The sequence below is a fragment of the Hipposideros armiger genome, unplaced genomic scaffold (genome assembly GCF_001890085.2).
Source record: "Hipposideros armiger isolate ML-2016 unplaced genomic scaffold, ASM189008v1 scaffold_378, whole genome shotgun sequence".
In the NCBI taxonomy this organism is placed as follows: Eukaryota; Metazoa; Chordata; class Mammalia; order Chiroptera; family Hipposideridae; genus Hipposideros; species Hipposideros armiger.
This window is the reverse complement of record NW_017731728.1, coordinates 949171-966985: the sequence shown is the minus strand read 5'-3', so window position 1 is coordinate 966985 and position 17815 is coordinate 949171. Positions and strand designations below refer to the sequence as shown.

Sequence of the window (17815 nt, the reverse complement as noted above, 5' to 3'; positions counted from 1 at the left end):
AAATAAATAAAAAATAAAATAAAATAAAATAAAATTCATTTGAAGGGTAAGGGCAGGATTAATTGGAAAAAGGGGTCAAATATATGGTAATGGAAGGAAACGACTTTTGATGGTGAGCACACAATAGAGTACACAAACATCGAATTATAATGTACTCCTGAAATTTATATAGTTATTAATTTAAAAATTAATTAAATAAAATTCATTTGGGCCAGCCGAGTGGCGCGCTGGTTAGGAGTTCTCTTGGGATGCCAGCTCTGAGCAGCGGGGCCCTGGTTCGGATCCCACATGAGGGCCGGTGATGCTGCGCCCTCTGTGGCTAAGGTGGTGAACAACAGCTCGACCTGGAGCTGGGCTGCTGTGAGTCGCTGGTGGCAGCGCAGGCTGCAGTGGGGCTGGCTAGCAGCGGTCATGAGCTTTTGTGAGCTGCCATTCAATGGCTGGCGACCGACTACCTCACCAGGGAAGAGCACAATGATAATACCAACATGGGCCAGTGAAGCGAGGTGCTCCACAACTAGACTGAAGAACAAAAGGACAGCAACTTGTCTGTTCCCCTCCACCAACTCCCCAATAAAATCTTAAAAAATAAAATAAAATAAAATTCATTTGGGAAAATACACCTGTATGTAGGAAATGTAGAGAAGTATGAGAGTCGGCTTGCCCTAACAGATATTAAAATATGCATAGAATTATTGTAATAAAGACACTATAACAAACCAATTGATCAGTGCAGCAGAAAATAAAGCAGAAATATTATATATATATGATATATGATAAAGATGTTAAGTTTGAGTGGAGGGAGCACTTACTAAATGCTGAAGGGAAAACACTATAAATTTGGCTTTTAAATGAATTTGTGTTCTATGAATCTTATCAGACTGTAAACTTATTTGAAAAAAATAGCATTGTATTTCACTTATTCGATCTAGAGAGTCCTTGCAGCTCCAAGAAACCCCAAATGTTGGAAATCTCTGGCTGCCAAAATCAATTCCAATTTCTCAGCTGGCATTCAGGGCCTTTCGTGATCCGCCCCCACAGTCCAGCCAGGTCAACTCTGAGTACCTAGATCCCAGAACACTGTGTTCATAACTTATGCTGGGTCACTTCTCCTGCCCTCCTCACCCAGATGTTCAGCTTCCGTTTCATTCAGACACCTGCGTCTCAGCCCCACCACGCTGAGCATTTTGTCTTCCTCACCATGGCTTATTTATTATACAACCTTATTATTATACTACATGTATTTTCCTGCGTGTCTACCCGGCTAGGTGAGGACTCCTAGAAAGGCCAGGACCCATAGCTTACTCATCTTCACGTGTTGATATATGCCTTTCTCTTAAAACTGCTTGGCGCACAGAAAGAGGGAAAAAAAAAATTTTTTTTTCACACAGAAATTCTTCAAATGGCCTTTGGGACGAATCATTTTTCTTCTCCTAAATCGGTAACTGAAACGAGAAGTGGGCAAAAGTCGCGAGAAACCTCCCTCCCTGGCCAGAGGCTGGGATTCCACGCGAACACAGCTGAATTTGGGGCGAAACCTGTTTAATTCCCTGACTCATGCGTGTGGTTCTGCAGGTTACCAACGTGCCCACAACAAAGATGGACTCCCCCGCCCCAAATGCGCTTCATAGGCGGGCCGGCAGCCATCTTTCTCAGGGGCACGGCGCGAGCAGGAAGGTCACACCCTACCCGCCTCCGACAACGCCGGACGCCTCGAAATCAACGAGAGTCCAATTGGAATAGACGTTTTAACCGGAACTGCTTATCCTCACGAACGGAAGAGGCTGTGCGTCAGGGCGTTGGGGGCGGAAGTGACGGGAAGGTGGTAGTGGGGTAGTTGGCGGGTGGTTGAGCAGAGCCGGTCGCCATGTCCGCGGGGAGCGCGACACATCCCGGAGCCGGCGGGTAAAGCTTGGCGGCCGAGGGCATCGGGGCGAGCGCGGGGCGCGGGGCGCGGGAGAGGCGGAGGGGCTGTGGGGAGCTGCGTGTGGGCGCAGGGGCGCCCAAGTGGGCAGTGTACCTGCTGGAGGGCCGGGCTGTCGGGGAGGACGGTGAGCCAGGCCTGGGGCCCCCGAGAAGGGCCAGCGGGGATCGGAGGGCGGAGGAGAGCAGGGGCTTTCGGAAGGACGAGCCAAGGGGAAGGCGAAAACGAGGGCGCGCGGGGCAGAGTGGAGCCTTTTCATAGGGATGACGGGGTAGAAAGGAAGTCGATCGTGAAAAAGGGTTGAAAGAAGTGAGGATGTGGGGAAATAGTGCAGGAATTGTGTATCTCAGATGGTAATTTTAAGCCCCAGCAGGAGATTCGAAGCTGTAAAGGGAACAGGGCAGACGGAAGACGGGGCAGTAAGGGGAGAAGAATATAAATTAAGGCTGTGAGGCCTCTTACTTTCCTTTTCCTCGCTGTAGTCGCCGCAGCAAATGGGACCAACCAGCTCCAGCCCCCCTTCTCTTCCTCCCACCGGCCGCCCCAGGTGGGGAGGTTGCCAGCAGTGGGGGAAGCCCGGGGGGCTCCACAGCTGCTCCCTCTGGAGCCCTGGATGCCGCCGCTGCTGTAGCTGCCAAGATCAATGCCATGCTCATGGCGAAAGGGAAGCTGAAACCAACTCAAAATGCTGCTGAGAAGGTATGTTACAGTTGAAGGGACTCGGCTAATTGCGATTTTCGTAGGGGTTATTGCATAGTCCCGTAATCTCAGTCATTTATGTTAATAATGGAGAAAACGGGTTACAGTAATTTCAAGTTCGCTTAGTTTTGGAATGTATCAGATGACATCTTGTCATTTGTTTTTATGAGGCTGTTTTGATAGGGCTTCTTGCATTTATAGACCAAATAGCTTGTTTTCTCTATGTTCGCTTAGTTCTACTTACAATCATGTAAAATCATGTAAAACAGAGGTTCTCAACCTTCCTAATGCNTGCCCAGGGGCACCACGAAGGCCAGGACCACCCTCTGCAGCTGGTAGGCCCCCAGCCAGTACCTGCTGGGGAAGCGCAGCAGGCACAGGCGTGCACCCCACAGCTCCCCCTCGGCCCCAAAGATGGCCGTGGGCACCGTCACCAGGGCGGCTGCCACCCACACTACCAGCGTGGCCACACGGGCCCAGAAGAGCGAGAGGTGGGTGCCTGGCCCTGCGGCCATGGTCACCACCCAGTACCGGGCGACACTCAGCGCCGTGATGAGGAAGATGCTGGCATAGATGTTGAGGACAGTGGCCGTCAGGACCGTCTTGCAGAGGGCACTGCCAAAGGGCCAGCGGAAGTCCAGTGCTGACTCGACTGCCCAGAACGGGAGCGTGAGTGCCAGCCCCAGGTCTGCCAGAGCCAGGTTGAAGACAAAAGTGTCAGACGGTGGACCGGGGGCTCGCCGAGTGCAGTTACCCAGCACCCACAGCACAGCCAAATTCCCCAGCAAGCCCACGGCCCCCACGAGCCCATAGGTCAGGGCAACCCCAACCCTCAGGACGAGGAATTCCACAGGCATGGCGGCGTCATCCACGCTCAGCACGCTGCCCGCAGAGCCGTTGCTCCATAACGCTGGCAGGGGTGCGGAGGTGTTGGGTGTGGGCATCTCAGGGCATCAGAGGTCCGCGGTGCTGTGCAGCAGGGGCCACTTGGGGATCTCAGCAGGAGGCTACAGACTCCAGTGCTTCTCTTGCTTCGCTTCTCGCTTCTCGCTTCTGGCTTCTCGGGGCCTCTGGCTGCTGGGAGCCCCAGCCCACACCCACACCTGCACTGGCGGGGTGTGGATGGGACAATCTGCCCCTCCCTGTTGGTCATGATGACTGGTGGGTGGAGCAAGGGGGGGACCCGGGGGGGGCCCAAGCTGGTGTGTGTGTGTGTGTGTGTGTGTGTGTGTGTGTGTGTGTGTGTGTGTGTAGGGCTCTGGGGCAGAGGGAGGAGCAGAGGGGGAATTACCCCACTATGAAGAGCAACCCCAAGCCTCAGCTCCATCGAGAGGGCCAGAGAAGACCCCGTCTCAGGGATGAGAGAAACCAAACGGCAGCCCCTCTATCCCTCACAGTGTGCAAGGGCCCCCTTCTCTGCAGAAAGTGTTCCCTTGAGGCCTGTGGGGTGAGGCTTGGGAGGGGGTGCATAAGGCAGGGAATAAATGTCAGAAAGCGAGCAAAGCATCTGGAGTCCCACATCTGCAACTCACTTGCTGCGTGTCTTTGGGTGAGTTACTTCACTCCTCTGAGTCTCAGTTTCCTTGCTTAAAATTTTCAGGTAAAAGTCTGCTTCACTAGATTGGTGTGATGAAATTAGGTAATACATGTGCAAAAGCACTTCATATGTTGCTATTTGCATGAATGATTAATATTTCAAAGGAAAAGTTTGGGGTGTTTATGGCAGAAGGGAACAGGGTACTGATGGTTATCACCAAGCCCAGGGACCAGTGCCAACTAAAACACAGGTTGGAATTCATTGCAGCAGCAAGTGACCTTGAGGCCAGGGGCAGGAGGGCAAGGGGAGAGGAAGTCAGAACTTCCTGTTCCCTCCCTACTGGGAATTGACCTGAGGGGACTTGAGGGGACCTGGGCATGCCCTCAGTTCTCTTCCTGCTCCTGAGTACGAAGTAGTCCAGCTGACCTCTGTCACTCCACTGTCTTTCACCTTTTCCTGTCAGAGGTCAGGGGTCCCCGCACCTTCTCCCATCTCCAACCCCATTTCAGAGCGATGGATCCTGAGATATACCCTCACCACGCCTCATCCTGTCTCCCCATGACCTCAGTCCTAACTGGAAAAAACGTTTCATTGGTTCCTCCCCTTTTGTGCCTATGTCCCTCCCCTTTGCAGAATTTGCCGTGATGGGAAAAAGAGAAGGAGGGACGTGGGTAGACAGCAGAGTGAGGCTTTCACAAGGATTCTGAAATATTCAACACCTTCCTGCCCTCTTCCAACAAATCACGATGTCTGAGGCGCAGCTCCCTTGGAGTGCTGGGGGCGGGGAGGGGCCCTTCAGGACAAGTGTGTTGGACGAACCCTACAGAAGACACCCAGAGGAGGAGCCCCAGACTGGGTGCAGGATGTTTGGATTTTTCAGCAGCGAATGGGTGTATGGGTGGGGTGTGGCAGAGGGGGGCACCCAGCCCAAGTTCAGGTGAGTCCCACGGGCTACCTCCCAGCCTCATGGACTGGCCAGAGTGACTCTCACCCATCCCACCCATCACCTGGTCCATCTGGCATGAAGATGTCTGCTCAGTGCAGTGCTCATTTTCTCTTGGCTCGGAGAAAAGAAGCCTGGTCGCATTCCAGGGGTCGGCTGTCCATGTGAGATAGCTGGTCCTCTGACCATTACATTTTTTACCTTTATTCGTGTCTAATCAATCCTTTTCCTTGGCCTGAGACTGTTAACACCTGCTTGTAGTTTTATAGAGAGTAATGCCACCAGCTGGCCGCATCTAAGAACTTCACTTTGGGCCCAAGATTTCAGTTTCTAGTCTTTTTTTTCTTTCTTCCCTCCCTCCCTCCCTTTCTCCCTCCCTCTTTCGCCATAGCATCTCCCAACCCCTTACTTCCAAGCACTGTGCTAGATGCTGCGGAGACAAAAACAAATAAAATATGGTCCCTTGTCTCATAAAATACAATACACTTTTTGAGATGGCTGGGGCCTTTAAGATCATCTAGTTCGTTATCGTTTTACATGGAGTGGAAATGACTGGCTGAAGGCTACCAGGGACGTGGTGGCAGAGTCGGGATTTGAGATAAAAGTCTCCTGACCCCTACTACTGGGCTCTTTCCGCTCCATCACCAAACCTTTCAGGTATGTCTGTCCACCGATAATCTCTCGCCCTTCCTGAGTGCCAGAAGGGCCTGTCCCTGCCCTGGGAAGCTCTTAGGCTACAGAGGGAAACAGGATGTGGACCCAGGAACAGTGACAGCTCCTCTCTAGATAGTCTTCATTCACGGCTGCTGGGAGATGAGGAGCTGGATTCAGCAAAAGTGGCTTTGCCATCGTCACGTTCATGGATGTCACCAACCCCATTTTCTATGTCAGGGTGCGAGGACCTGCAGTGGTAGCTTACTGTGTCAAGCTGAAATGACAAGGACTTCTAACAACGGGCCTCCCTCATCACTGAATATCCACCCCTACGGCTTACCGTCTCCAGCCTCAGATGAGGCATCAGCGATGCCTAAAAGTCATTTTACGGGTTCCTGATGAGCTTGGGCTCCCATACCTTCACCCAAAAGCCATTTCTTGGGCTTCTGGTAAGTGCCAGGCACCGTGCAGGCCTGCGGCACAACGCAGGTTAAGTTGCTCTCAGAGAGCTCACTCAGTAAAGGCAACAGAAATAGAAACAGTCCTTGTAAATCTGTCTGAAAGGTGCTGTGCTAAAAAGACCTAATAGTTCCGAGGGGTTTCAAAGGAGCAAGTGTTCCATTTTATCTGATAGGCAGAGATGATTTTTTAACCAAGCTGTGAAAAGTCAGTGGATGTCTGTCCTGGAAAAGGGCGTTTCAGGTGACAGGAGCAGCACTGGCAAGGACCTGAGGATATAGAACCGCATGCGGAAATCTGGGAGATGCACGTGATTCAGCCAGGCTGGAACCGTGTTTTGGCCAGGCTGGAACCGTCGCGTGTGTGTACCCAGGGGAAGACCAGCGAAGGCGGTGGGGAGGCAGTCACGAGTTCATGAAGGACCTTGAGCAGAGCAAAGAAGCTTGGATTTTATCCTCGAGAATGAGAAGCCACAAAGAGCTTTTAATCTAAGCAGTGACAGAATCAGATTTAGTTTTTAGAATTATCTGTTGACAATGTGAAGGACCATTCGAGAGTGGCAGGAGGAAGACCATATAGGTTTTGGTAAACAGCAGCTAGAATCGTAAGGACGCAGAGGAGAGAAGGAATGTGGACAATGTTTAGGAAGGAGAATCAAGTGACTGGAGACATAAAGTGATTAAGGAGAGGGAGGAATTAAGAATGACCATCAGTTTATAGGCTCGGGGAACTCAGTGCGTGGAGGTTACATGGATGGACGGCTGGATAGATGTATGGCAGTACCCCACCTGGCATTAGAACATGCAGGAGGAAAAGCAGGTTGAAAATATTGTGAACCATCTGGGCGTAGTGATCCAGTGTGAGAGGTGCTACACTAAAGACTTAATAGAGAGTTCAGAGCGGGTACAAAGGAGGAAGTGTTGACTTCTGCCTTCTCAGTCCTTAGGCAAGTGTGTATCGTTGGTTTAATCAGCTGTGGCCACCAAGTCATAAAACATGCAGAACTGTCCTTTCTGGAGACTGGGAGGGGTAGGCTCTGCAGAAGCCGTTACACAGGGACAGCCAATGAAACAGCTAGCACATTCCTCTGCCCCCCTTGCACACACCCCCTTCTTACACAAACATTTCTAAAGATTCCTCCTCCACAAATGTGACCCAGTTTGTACAAACAACCATAAATACACCCATCCCCTCAACAAAGAAAAACTATCCGAGTCTAACTACTATTGCATTCAGAAGAAATGTAATGGGGCCTCTTTACTCAATCTACAATCTCTAAGCGATGTCCGTTCTTTTCCAGTTCTATTGGACTCGGCTCCAGGTATGGTCCTTTGACATCTTACGCCTTTTAGAAAACGAGTACCCAGACATCTGACGTACACTACTAAGGGAGAACGCAAGACAACTACAGAACTTTTTGCAGTTACTATAGCAGTTGCCAAATGGTGCTTTTTGATGCCATGGTTTTATAGCCACAACTTTTTCCTGACAGTTGTCATTTCTCCAGGACAATTTGTGGCCTGGAAGGAACCCAAGCCAAGATTTTACCCATCACTACGGCTCTTCTCCTAATGGCTTTTTCCTGAGGTCCCTGATGAGAAATGATACTTGAGACGGTCATATTTTACTTATCACCTCCAGGTTCCACCCATTATAACCCTATGAAAAATCACGAGAAGTGTTTTTGAGCAGTCCAGATGTTAGGGGTTCCCACATCTCTTCTGGCTCACCCAGAAACCCACATTCCAATTGTCAAGAGCCAATCATGGCCAATCAATGCATTAACTTTACTCACAAAAATCTAGTATGGCAAAGAATTTGGTATAGCCTAAAATTTGACAAGGAAATGATTGATTTTTCTCCACCTGGCCTTAAGTAGTTTCAGACTACAAAGAGGGGCCGGCCGAGTGGCGCGTTGGTTAAGAGCTGACTTGGGACGCCAGAGGGCCCCGGTTGGGATCCCACATATGGGGGCCAGTGACACTGCCCTCTACAGTTAAGATCCTGAACAATAGCTCGACCTGGAGCTGGGCTGCTGTGAGTCACAGGCGATGGCAGGTGGGTTGCCATGGGCTACCATGTGTAACCAGCAGCCAGCGTGAGCGGCCAGCAGCCGCTGTGAGCGGCCATCCAGAAGCCGGCGATGGCCGGCGACTGATGTGCCTTGCCCGGGAAGAGCGCAATGATGGTGCCAACTTGGGCCAGTGAAGCAACTTCCTCCACAACTAGACTGAAGAACAAAAGGATAGCAACTTGTCTGTTNCACACTTGTTTTCCCCTTGGTTTGTTTTGGTCTCAGACTCCGATGAGTGGACCTTTTATTCCTGCTGCTCCCGTCAAAACTGCCTTGCCGGCGGGACCCCCGCCCCAGCCCCCACTCCCAACTCAGCCCCAGGCACAGAAGAGGCGCTTCACAGAGGAGCTACCTGACGAACGGGAATCGGGACTTCTGGGATACCAGGTTAAATAAAATACCCTGTCTTACTTTCCTCGCCGTGTCCTACTATGTCCTCCCTTTAAAGAAAGAGCTTCACATCTGTATCAGCTGTCCCCCCAGCACTAGGATTTCTTCCTTCTGGAGTCCATTTAGATCAGACTTTTATCCTTAGGGGATCAATTTAAAGCAAGAGTGATGCCCTTTGGGTGGCTCTTGTTTTCGGGGTCAGTGTGCTTGGAGAACGCAGAGCTCTCCACCCAGAGAGGTCTCCTGACCGGTCTCAGGGAGAAGCTCTGTAGAAATCTGTACTTGCTGATCCACGCAGCTAACTCTTGCAAGCCTCTGATAGCTTTACCTCCCTGCACATCTACCGAAAGCGATCATTCTACCGATACGTGGTTTATATGTAAAACCCTGGCTTCTGGTTTATTGTTTTTCCCCTCGCCCGAAAAAAGGGTGTTTTTTTTTTCTTTCATATCCTACGCCCCCCCTCCCCAAATGTAGTGATTCAGTGCCTACACATCATTATAAACACAGTCATTCCCTGAAGAGTTTTTTACAGTATTGAAATAATGTAGTTTTGGTGCAATTTTGTTTTACCAGGAGAAGTACCTTTACTTTTTGCCAGGATCCTTGAAGCATTCTTTGAAACAAACGTGGAAGTATTTTTGTAACTAGGTTTATACACATCAGTTAAGTGTGATAGTTGAGAACAGACAGACAGAGTGTGATGGCGCCTGGCATCCCCGACATCCCTGTACAGGGAACCTCTTCGCCTGTAGCTGTGCTCCACACCCCAGAGAGCTATCATGTAGCGCAGCTTACTGCCATTGACCAGAAAGTGAGGCGCTTGACAGTTACATTAAGGAGCTAACGTCAATGCAACAGCTGTAGATTTGCTAATGCCACTGTATTTTTCTGCTCATAGCATGGACCCATTCATATGACTAATTTAGGTACAGGCTTCTCCAGTCAGAATGAGCTTGAAGGTGCAGGATCGAAGCCGGCAAGTTCCTCAGGCAAAGAGCGAGAGAGGGACAGGTAAGTCAGGTGGGATGTAACGGCACCGTTCGTGCCCACCGTTAGGTGGGACGTAATGACAGGAATAGGCCGGGCGCCGTATGCGCACTTGTCTGTGTGAAGGGTGATCATTGCCATGAGCTTCCATGTTCAAAAGCTGAGATGAAGTCGTGTGGATGAAACAAGCTCCTGCTTGTTGTCGTTGATGCAGTACTGGAAAGTACAAAGATGTGACTTCACAGCCTTGGATGCAGTCACGCTTAGCTTTGACTAGTTCAGTGCTTGCTTATTCGGGCAGTAACAGAAGCCACAATAATGCTTGCTTATTGAGGGTGGGCAGTAACAGAAGTGTTAACACGGTGGAACCATTTTTGCTACTTAGAATCACAGAATATCACGGATGGAGGTACTTGATTGAGAGCCCAGCCTGCCAGCCAGTACCTGATTCCTCCCTTCCTGTATTATTATTAGGAGTCTTCGTAAGAGGGAGCTCACTTCTCGTGACTGTTGTTCTGGTTTGGCCTGGACTGGCTGTGTAGGCAAGGCCTGATAATCTTACAATGATGGGTCAGGTGGAAAGGGTTGAAATTAATGGTGAAAATGAACTTGAGAGTTTATCTGTGGACCGTATTGTTGTTCTACTTGTCTACTGGAGAATTTAAAATTGAAGAGTATTTCACTTTTTTCTTCTAACAGGCAGTTGATGCCTCCACCAGCCTTTCCAGTGACTGGCATAAAGACAGAGTCGGATGAAAGGAATGGGTCTGGGACCTTAACAGGGAGCCACGGTGAGTAAGGTGTAACTGGGGGAGTAAGGATGTGGCTAAGATTGGTCTTAAGCCGTTAGTTTTCTCACCTGATATTCATTCAGGTGTGACTCATTTAGGTGTCCAGTCCAAACTCTGTGATCTAATGAGAATACTTTTTTTTATTTATACGCACAGAATATAGTTACACAGCATTTTATTTTCAACCGACGTGTGTCTAGAAAAGTCAGTCGACTTGTATTTTATACGTAGCATCAGTGACTATTAAAACCCTACGAAGTACTAATGCTTGGTAGGTCATTTCAAAATCTCATTGCCTTGTTGTCTAAGTACCTGGAGGTGATCTGATACAGACCTAGTAAAGATTGATTGTTTTGTATTGAGAGCTGAGCCACGCCCCCTGTTATAGCTCTATTGGTCGAGAATGTGTGTGTACAGTGGCTGTGCAAACACAGCTGCTCTTTAGTGCCCCAGAGCTTTGGATCCTGTGAAGGCACCTGGGTCGCAGTTGTTTGCCTGTGTTAATATAATAAAAAGGAATAGGAGAAAATAAGTTTTTTTCTTTTCTTCTTTTCTTTTAACTCTTTAAAAGGTGAGAAATATCAGCCTCCAGAGACTCACTTGCTAACTTCCCTTTTTTTCTTTTTCTTTCTTTTTTTTTTTTTTTTTGTGTTTNATGCCAGAGGGCCCCGGTTTGGATCCCACATATGAGGGCCAGTGACACTGCCCTCTACAGCTAAGATGCTGAACAACAGCTCAACCTGGAGTTGGTGCAGTCCCCTGCTGCAGTGAGCTGCCATGAGCTACCATGTGTAGCCGGCAGCCAGCGTGAGCGGCCAGCAGCCGCCGTAATCGGCTGTCCAGAGGCCGGTGACTGATCTGCCTCGCCCAGGAAGAGCGCAATGATGGTGCCAACTTGGGCCAGTGAAGCAACATCCTCCACAATTAGACTGAAGAACAAAACAACAGCAACTTGTCTGTTCCCCTTCCCCCGATTCCCCAGCGCTGTTTCCCTCCCCCAATTTCCCAATAAAATCTTTAAAAAAAAAAAATTCTTTTATCAGACCCCTAAAGCCTCTGATGATTATAGGTTGTAGGTTATCCATGCAAAGATTTCTTCTCAGTTTAGTTTCAACCCCTCCGTTACTCAGTTTTTCAAGACAGGTACTCAGTCAAGACAACATTTTAATCCTTGGCTTACACTAAATATAAATAGGCAAAATTTGCTCCTGAAACCAAAAGTGTATATTTCAGTTTTGTGTACGTGCTGGTTGCTGTTTCAAACTCTTTTACCTACAGCTCTTATTAGGTGTACGGCCATTGATCACTTTCTGCAATGTAATCAGAACCCGACTAAGCTGCTATGACATAATCTAAAGAGTCTTCTGAGTGGGTGTGGGCCTGTAGAGAAACGTGTCTGTGCCATCACTCCGCCCCATTAAATTGGACAGCCAGGAGCTCATTTGTCCGTAACCTTTTAGACACCAATGAAAAGGAATTCTCTTCTCAAACACTGGCTGACGTGGCTTGACTGGACGCTGATACTCTTGAACCCCTAAGAACAGATTTGATTTCCTTTGTGAGCCCGTTAACTTGAAGCAACCAGAAAAGTTCATTCGTTCCCCTGCTATTAAACCATTCTGTTAGAATTTAGCAACAGTCTCTTTCACTGACTTGGAAACAGAAACGATTACAAATTAGTTCCAGTGAGCTGTTTGGCTCTTTTTGTTGTGACCAGATTGGGACCATCAATCATCTTCTGTTCCTCTTTATAGGGACCGTCCGTTATATCTTCATGTTCAGGGCCAGACACGGGAATTAGTGGACAGTAAGTAATGCTTTTGGCTCCCATCGCTTTTTGTGAAGGGCAGAGTTACAGGGCTGGGTGTAACAGGCTGGTCGACTGTCCCTGTTGGGTGTTCTGTTTACTAACTACTCATGAGCGTGTGTGGGGGTGAGTAGAGGTTGGAGTCAACTACTTAGGTCACCTATAAAGTGGATTGAGCATTGGCCTGTGTTTCTGTTGGGTACTAGTCAGCTCATTCAGTTCTCTGGCATAGTATCTTACTCTCTCTTTTTCCCTAGGAGCTGTAAACCGAATCAAAGAAATTATCACCAATGGGGTGGTGAAAGCTGCCACAGGGACGAGCCCGACTTTCAATGGTGCGACCGTCACTGTGTATCACCAACCAGCGCCCATTGTGCAGCTGTCTCCAGCTGTTAGCCAGAAGCCACCCTTCCAGTCAGGGGTATGTTGTGTGGAGCGATCAGTAATAACAGCTGCGTCATTTCTGTAGCAATGATACATGCCAATTAATACAGAAAGTGTGAAGAAAGTAAGAAAACCCTGAAATACCAACCTGAACGTTATCCACTGTTGACATGCTATTAACGGACCACTTAGGTTTCCAAGATGTAATGAACACCTGAGCATACATCTCTTGCTACTGAAATATTCTAGAAAGGGAGTTGACAGAGCAAACAAAGAGTGTGCACATGGTACATTTGAAGTCAGTGGTGTGAATTTCTGTTTGTAAACTTGATGGCGGCTGGAGGACTAAGAAGGCTGAGTCTGATGAAGTAAGACTCCGCTGATACCATCCTCCTAGAAAAACGGGTTTCAGAGAGCAGCCCTTCCTGGAGAGCTCAGAGGGCTGACTGTGCCACCCAACATTCTGCTTGCTTCACCGGAGGCTGTCTCCCCTAATTTCTTAATTGACGAGTGTCCACCGAGGCGGCGTGGCTATGCCTACTCAGGACTGGGTTTGGTGTTTTCAGCTCTTAAGAAGATTTTGCTGAACAGAGTAAGACGCTAGTGTGGTAGATAGGGATGTGGACCGTGTAGTTCTTATTTAAATTACTTTTATGGGCTCTTGGTAGGAATTATAAGGGGTCCTTATTCTGGGAGTGATTAAAAGTATCCAGAGGGCTAAAATAATTTGCATAATAGTTTTCAAGGTGAGGATTGAATTACAAACGCTTGGTGTAACCTGGATACTCTGTGCTTCACAGATGCATTATGTTCAAGATAAATTATTCGTGGGTCTAGAACACGCCGTGCCCACTTTTAACGTGAAGGAGAAAGTGGAAGGTCCCGGCTGCTCCTATTTGCAGCACATTCAGATCGAAACGGGCGCCAAAGTCTTCCTACGCGGCAAGGGTTCGGGCTGCATCGAGCCGGCGTCTGGCCGCGAAGCTTTCGAACCCATGTATATTTACATCAGGTACGGGTAGGGGGGCAGTGGACGCCTGGGTCCTTGTCAGTCACCAGTATAGGCGGGAATGATTGGGAGGAAGAAACTTGGGCTGAATAAGTAGTGACGTGAGGGAGTCATCATTTCATGATTAGTTTAAAAACTTCCTGATTTAGGAGGTTAAAAGGCTTATCTTTTTAGTATTCCAGTCCTTGGGTTTTATGTAAGTCCGTAGTCCTAAAGTGAGCTGGGATGAGCCTCTGATGACTTTCATTGAAATCTATGATAGTATTTTAACATATCTTTATATCAAGAAGTACTGTCACTTACAGAAAGACCAATAAAATATTTGTGGTAGCAATCTAAGTTACTTCGTAAAGGGTTTGTGACTCTTATTTTGTGATTTTTGTGTGTGTGATTTTCAGAAGCTTAGATTTGTGCTACGATGAATGTTTTAAATTTATAAGCAGCATACAGAGTGAAAGCAGAATCCTGTATCTTCTATTTTCTCCCCTTTGAATCTTGGTTCTTACTTTGTAGTCATCCCAAACCGGAAGGCCTGGCAGCTGCCAAGAAGCTCTGTGAGAACCTCTTGCAGACAGTGAGTCATGTTTGTCTGCTACTCCTTTGGAACAGCTACTGCCGTCTTGGACTGTTTCTCAGCTATTTTTCCCACCTGTATTAGTTTCCTAGGCTGGCACACAAAATTACCACAAACTGGGTGACTTGAACACAGCAGAAATGTATTCCCTCACACCTCAGGAGGCCAGAAGTCCAAAATCCAGGCGTGGGCAGGGTTGGTTCCTTCTGAGGCCATGAGGGCGAGGCCGTGCCAGGCCCCGTCCTGGCTTTGTGTGTTTGCCTGTGCTCCTTGGCAAGCTGCTTCGTGTCAGCGTGACTCCAGGCTCTGCCTCCGTCGTCACCTGGCCTTCCCCCATACCTGTCTGTCTCTTCTAAGGCCATCGTTCATTGAATTCAGGACCACTCTAGTCCTGTACAGCCTCATCTGAACGACCTAATAAGGTCATAATTTGAGGTTCCAGGGAGACATGAATTTGGGGGACACCATTCTAACTGCTCCACCACTCTAGCAACTACTATTCTCTATGAGGAGGTCAGGGCCCCCTAGCCAGGGGCCAGGTGGCCTGCATTTTTTCTTTGGGAGCTATTTCAGTGTGGAATTTTGAAATTGGTGGTACGTTAGCGTCGCAGAGTCGCAGTGTGGCTGGTTGTTTAAACCATATTTATCCCGCGCAGGTTGTTTAAGATGAACCCTCCACCTGCTTTTCAGTACCAGCTTCGGCCGCAGTAACTGTAGAGCTATAATATTCAGAACCAAGTACCAATGCCTTTGGGATAATTTCTCGATTATTTTGAAAACAAACAACCAAAACTTAAACCAGTGCTGTCTTGCCTAAAGGACTCGGGTTTGGGGGTTGAATGTTCGCCCCTGTGCTCATCCCGACTTAAGGATGCCTTTTGGGGATGTGCTGTTTTCTTGCTTTCGTGACGTAGCCTGGTTTAGCAGCCCTTGTACCAGGTAGCTCCCCTGACCGTTCCCCATCTTTTTCTTTGTTGCTACTTGAAGTTACTGACTTACCGAGATCCTTCTAATGAGGAACTGGAGTGGGAAAGTGCTGAACTTCTATTAAGCCATGAGCTCCTTGGTCACAGTTCACTCAGTAAATGAAAGACCAAGCGAATCTGAATTGGACTGAAACATCAATGGGATTACTTGAATTCCTGACTGCTTAGTCGCAGTCAGTGAATAGGACTGCCTGCATTAACGTGTTTTCGCTTCTCTTCCAGGTTCATGCTGAATACTCTAGATTTGTGAATCAGATTAACACTGCTGTGCCTTTACCAGGTGTGTGTGTCTTGAAGTGTTTAACCAAAATATATTGTGTATTGTGCTAGTGATACTTACGGATAAAGTGATGATACTGAGGCTAGACTAACTGTGCTCGGGCACCAATGACGTTCCCTTCGCCCTTGGGTGATTTGGAAAGCCATTTGAGCCTCAGTGTTTCTTCCCTAGAGATTTAAGTTTAATATTCAGCTAAAATGTCTCATTCTGCTGCAGCTGATTAAACACTTTTTTTCTTCCCCCTCAGGCTATACACAACCCTCTGCTATAAGTAGTGTCCCTCCTCAGCCACCATATTATCCATCCAATGGCTATCAGTCTGGTTACCCTGTTATTCCCCCTCCTCAGCAGCCGGTTCAGCCTCCCTACGGAGCACCAGGCATAGTGCCGCCAGCTGTTTCATTGGCACCTGGAGTCTTGCCAGCATTACCTACTGGAGTCCCACCTGTGCCAACACAATACCCGATAGCACAAGTGCAGCCTCCAGCTAGCACTGCACAGGTAGGATGCGAGCGTACGAAACGTGGTACCACCGGGCAGGAGAAACTGGGCCAGGAAGGGGCAGGAGGGCAGCGGCGACACTGGGACTCGTGTGTGATGGGAGGTGCCATTTGCCTGCCGCGTCCTCTGTGTCACCAGCACCAAACGTCCCGAACACTGGGCAGTAGTGTGTATTTGTCCCAGAGTTGGCAGTTGCTTCCCCGAGGCTTGCCCTCTTGCAGCTGTGCGAGCCTTCGACGAAGGGCCTGATGGTACACTGTTAGGCTTAGTGAGCCGCACGGTCGCTGCCCTGACTCCTGCCACTCTGCTGCTGTGGCACAGAAGCGGCCGCAGACAGTACCAGATGAAAGCGTGTGGCCGTGTGCCCATCACACTTGACCAACAGAAATAGGTGGCAGGTCAGGATGGTGGTATGTCATAGCGTGGGCCCTCGTTTGCCTGGGCCGGGCGTGACAGTCCTCTGGGAGAAGCGGGTGGCCTGTCGTCCCCTTAGAGATTGGAATGGAATTACTAACCTGAGGAAGAAATATTATACTGTAATATACAGGTGTTCTTAGGCCAAGGGATACATGAACTCGCCCAACTTCAGCATTATGAAGGCGGGTATATATTTCTCACACTGGAAGAAACCAGAATTTTAGGGAAAGAGTAGGCAGCTGCTCATCTAGGCGGGTCCTGTACCATCCTCCTGAGGCCGGGAGAGACCAGTGAGAGGGCATGGTGATGGATTATGGCAGGCCCTTCTCTGTGGGCCTCTCATAGTGTACCCGTGCCAGAGCAGATGGCAGCCTCGAACCATAGCCCAGCCTCCTCCTGTGGGCTGTGAGCACTGAAGGCGGCCGTACAGGGTGAAACAGAAGGTTTCTGAACTAAACCCCCGGTCGTCATTATTTTACCTTTTACACAGAGGCAGAACTATGGTTCTCCAGCTTTGAGCCGCATTCTTAGTAATTAGAAAGCAGTAGAGCAGCGTGATGAAGGGCTGGGGTTTAGAGAGAGGCTGGCAGCGTCCGTCATGCTTCGCCATTGTGAGCTGCGTGACCTGGATGTAATGTCACCATTCTGGGCATTGGTTTCCCTCCTATATAAATGGATAATGTTTCAGAGGGTTGCAAGGATTAAGCAAGGTGACTCAAGCGGTCAGTAAATATTAGCCGTTTGTTATTAACGTTTTCCTTTTAGAAGTGCCTGTTTAACGTGTACTGTCTTTGCTTTTGATGACCCTCATTCCTCTTTGGAACAACAACTTATAAGATTAGACAGTAAGTTGCTCTCGCTCCTGACATAACAACTCACCCCCGGAAAGTGGTCCATGAACTTGCCTTTGCCACAAGCGTTGGTGGCATTTATGATCCAGAAGAGCTAGTCGCATTGATTGAAGGGCTTTAATAAGAGCGGGTCCTTCTTGGTAACTTCCGAACTGAGTTAAGTGGCTCCAATTACTATGTTTGTTAATGGTCGTGTTGGCTCCTCATAGCTCAGATGCACCACGAGTGCTGTAGAAATGATCGCTTTCATGTTTCCTTGCCACGAAGGTGGGCAGGCCAGGTAATACTGCTACCAGATTGTACATGAAGGAAGCGAAGAACCAGACAATGAAAGAGCCGCGCGCGATACCTATTGGTCATGAGTATATCGTAACCATTGACGTCATGTGTTGGGCGTTCTCACACTTGTTTTCCCCTTGGTTTGTTTTGGTCTCAGACTCCGATGAGTGGACCTTTTATTCCTGCTGCTCCCGTCAAAACTGCCTTGCCGGCGGGCCCCCAGCCCCCACCCCCACTCCCAACTCAGCCCCAGGCACAGAAGAGGC

The 17815-nt window shown here is 48.9% G+C and overlaps 2 protein-coding genes and 1 long non-coding RNA gene across 4 annotated transcripts in view; 2 read left to right on the top strand and 1 right to left on the bottom strand.

Moving 5' to 3' along the window:
* Positions 1 to 17789, top strand: part of KHDC4 (KH domain containing 4, pre-mRNA splicing factor) — a 21874-nt gene extending 4085 nt beyond the window's left edge. The window contains exons 3-9 of one of the 2 annotated variants that reach the window (XM_019662667.1): positions 12216 to 12268; positions 12526 to 12689; positions 13453 to 13664; positions 14175 to 14235; positions 15444 to 15501; positions 15853 to 16002; positions 17707 to 17789. In XM_019662667.1, the coding sequence (XP_019518212.1) occupies positions 12216 to 12268; positions 12526 to 12689; positions 13453 to 13664; positions 14175 to 14235; positions 15444 to 15501; positions 15853 to 15992 (688 nt within the window). In that variant the 3' untranslated portion in view covers positions 15993 to 16002; positions 17707 to 17789. Of the gene's footprint in view, positions 1 to 12215; positions 12269 to 12525; positions 12690 to 13452; positions 13665 to 14174; positions 14236 to 15443; positions 15502 to 15849; positions 16003 to 17706 lie in introns of both variants that reach the window. The other variant, XM_019662666.1, reaches the window with a different exon arrangement.
* Positions 2908 to 3753, bottom strand: LOC109393371 (relaxin-3 receptor 2-like). Its single transcript, XM_019662492.1, has one exon. It carries the CDS (start codon positions 3565 to 3567, stop codon positions 2908 to 2910), a length of 660 nt encoding a protein of 219 aa, XP_019518037.1. The 5' UTR covers positions 3568 to 3753.
* On the top strand, positions 8581 to 11109 carry LOC109393446 (uncharacterized). Its single transcript, XR_002126262.1, has 3 exons — positions 8581 to 8677; positions 9582 to 9694; positions 10370 to 11109. It is a non-coding gene; the product is annotated as an uncharacterized LOC109393446 (long non-coding RNA).
* Positions 17790 to 17815: the final 26 nt, after the last annotated feature.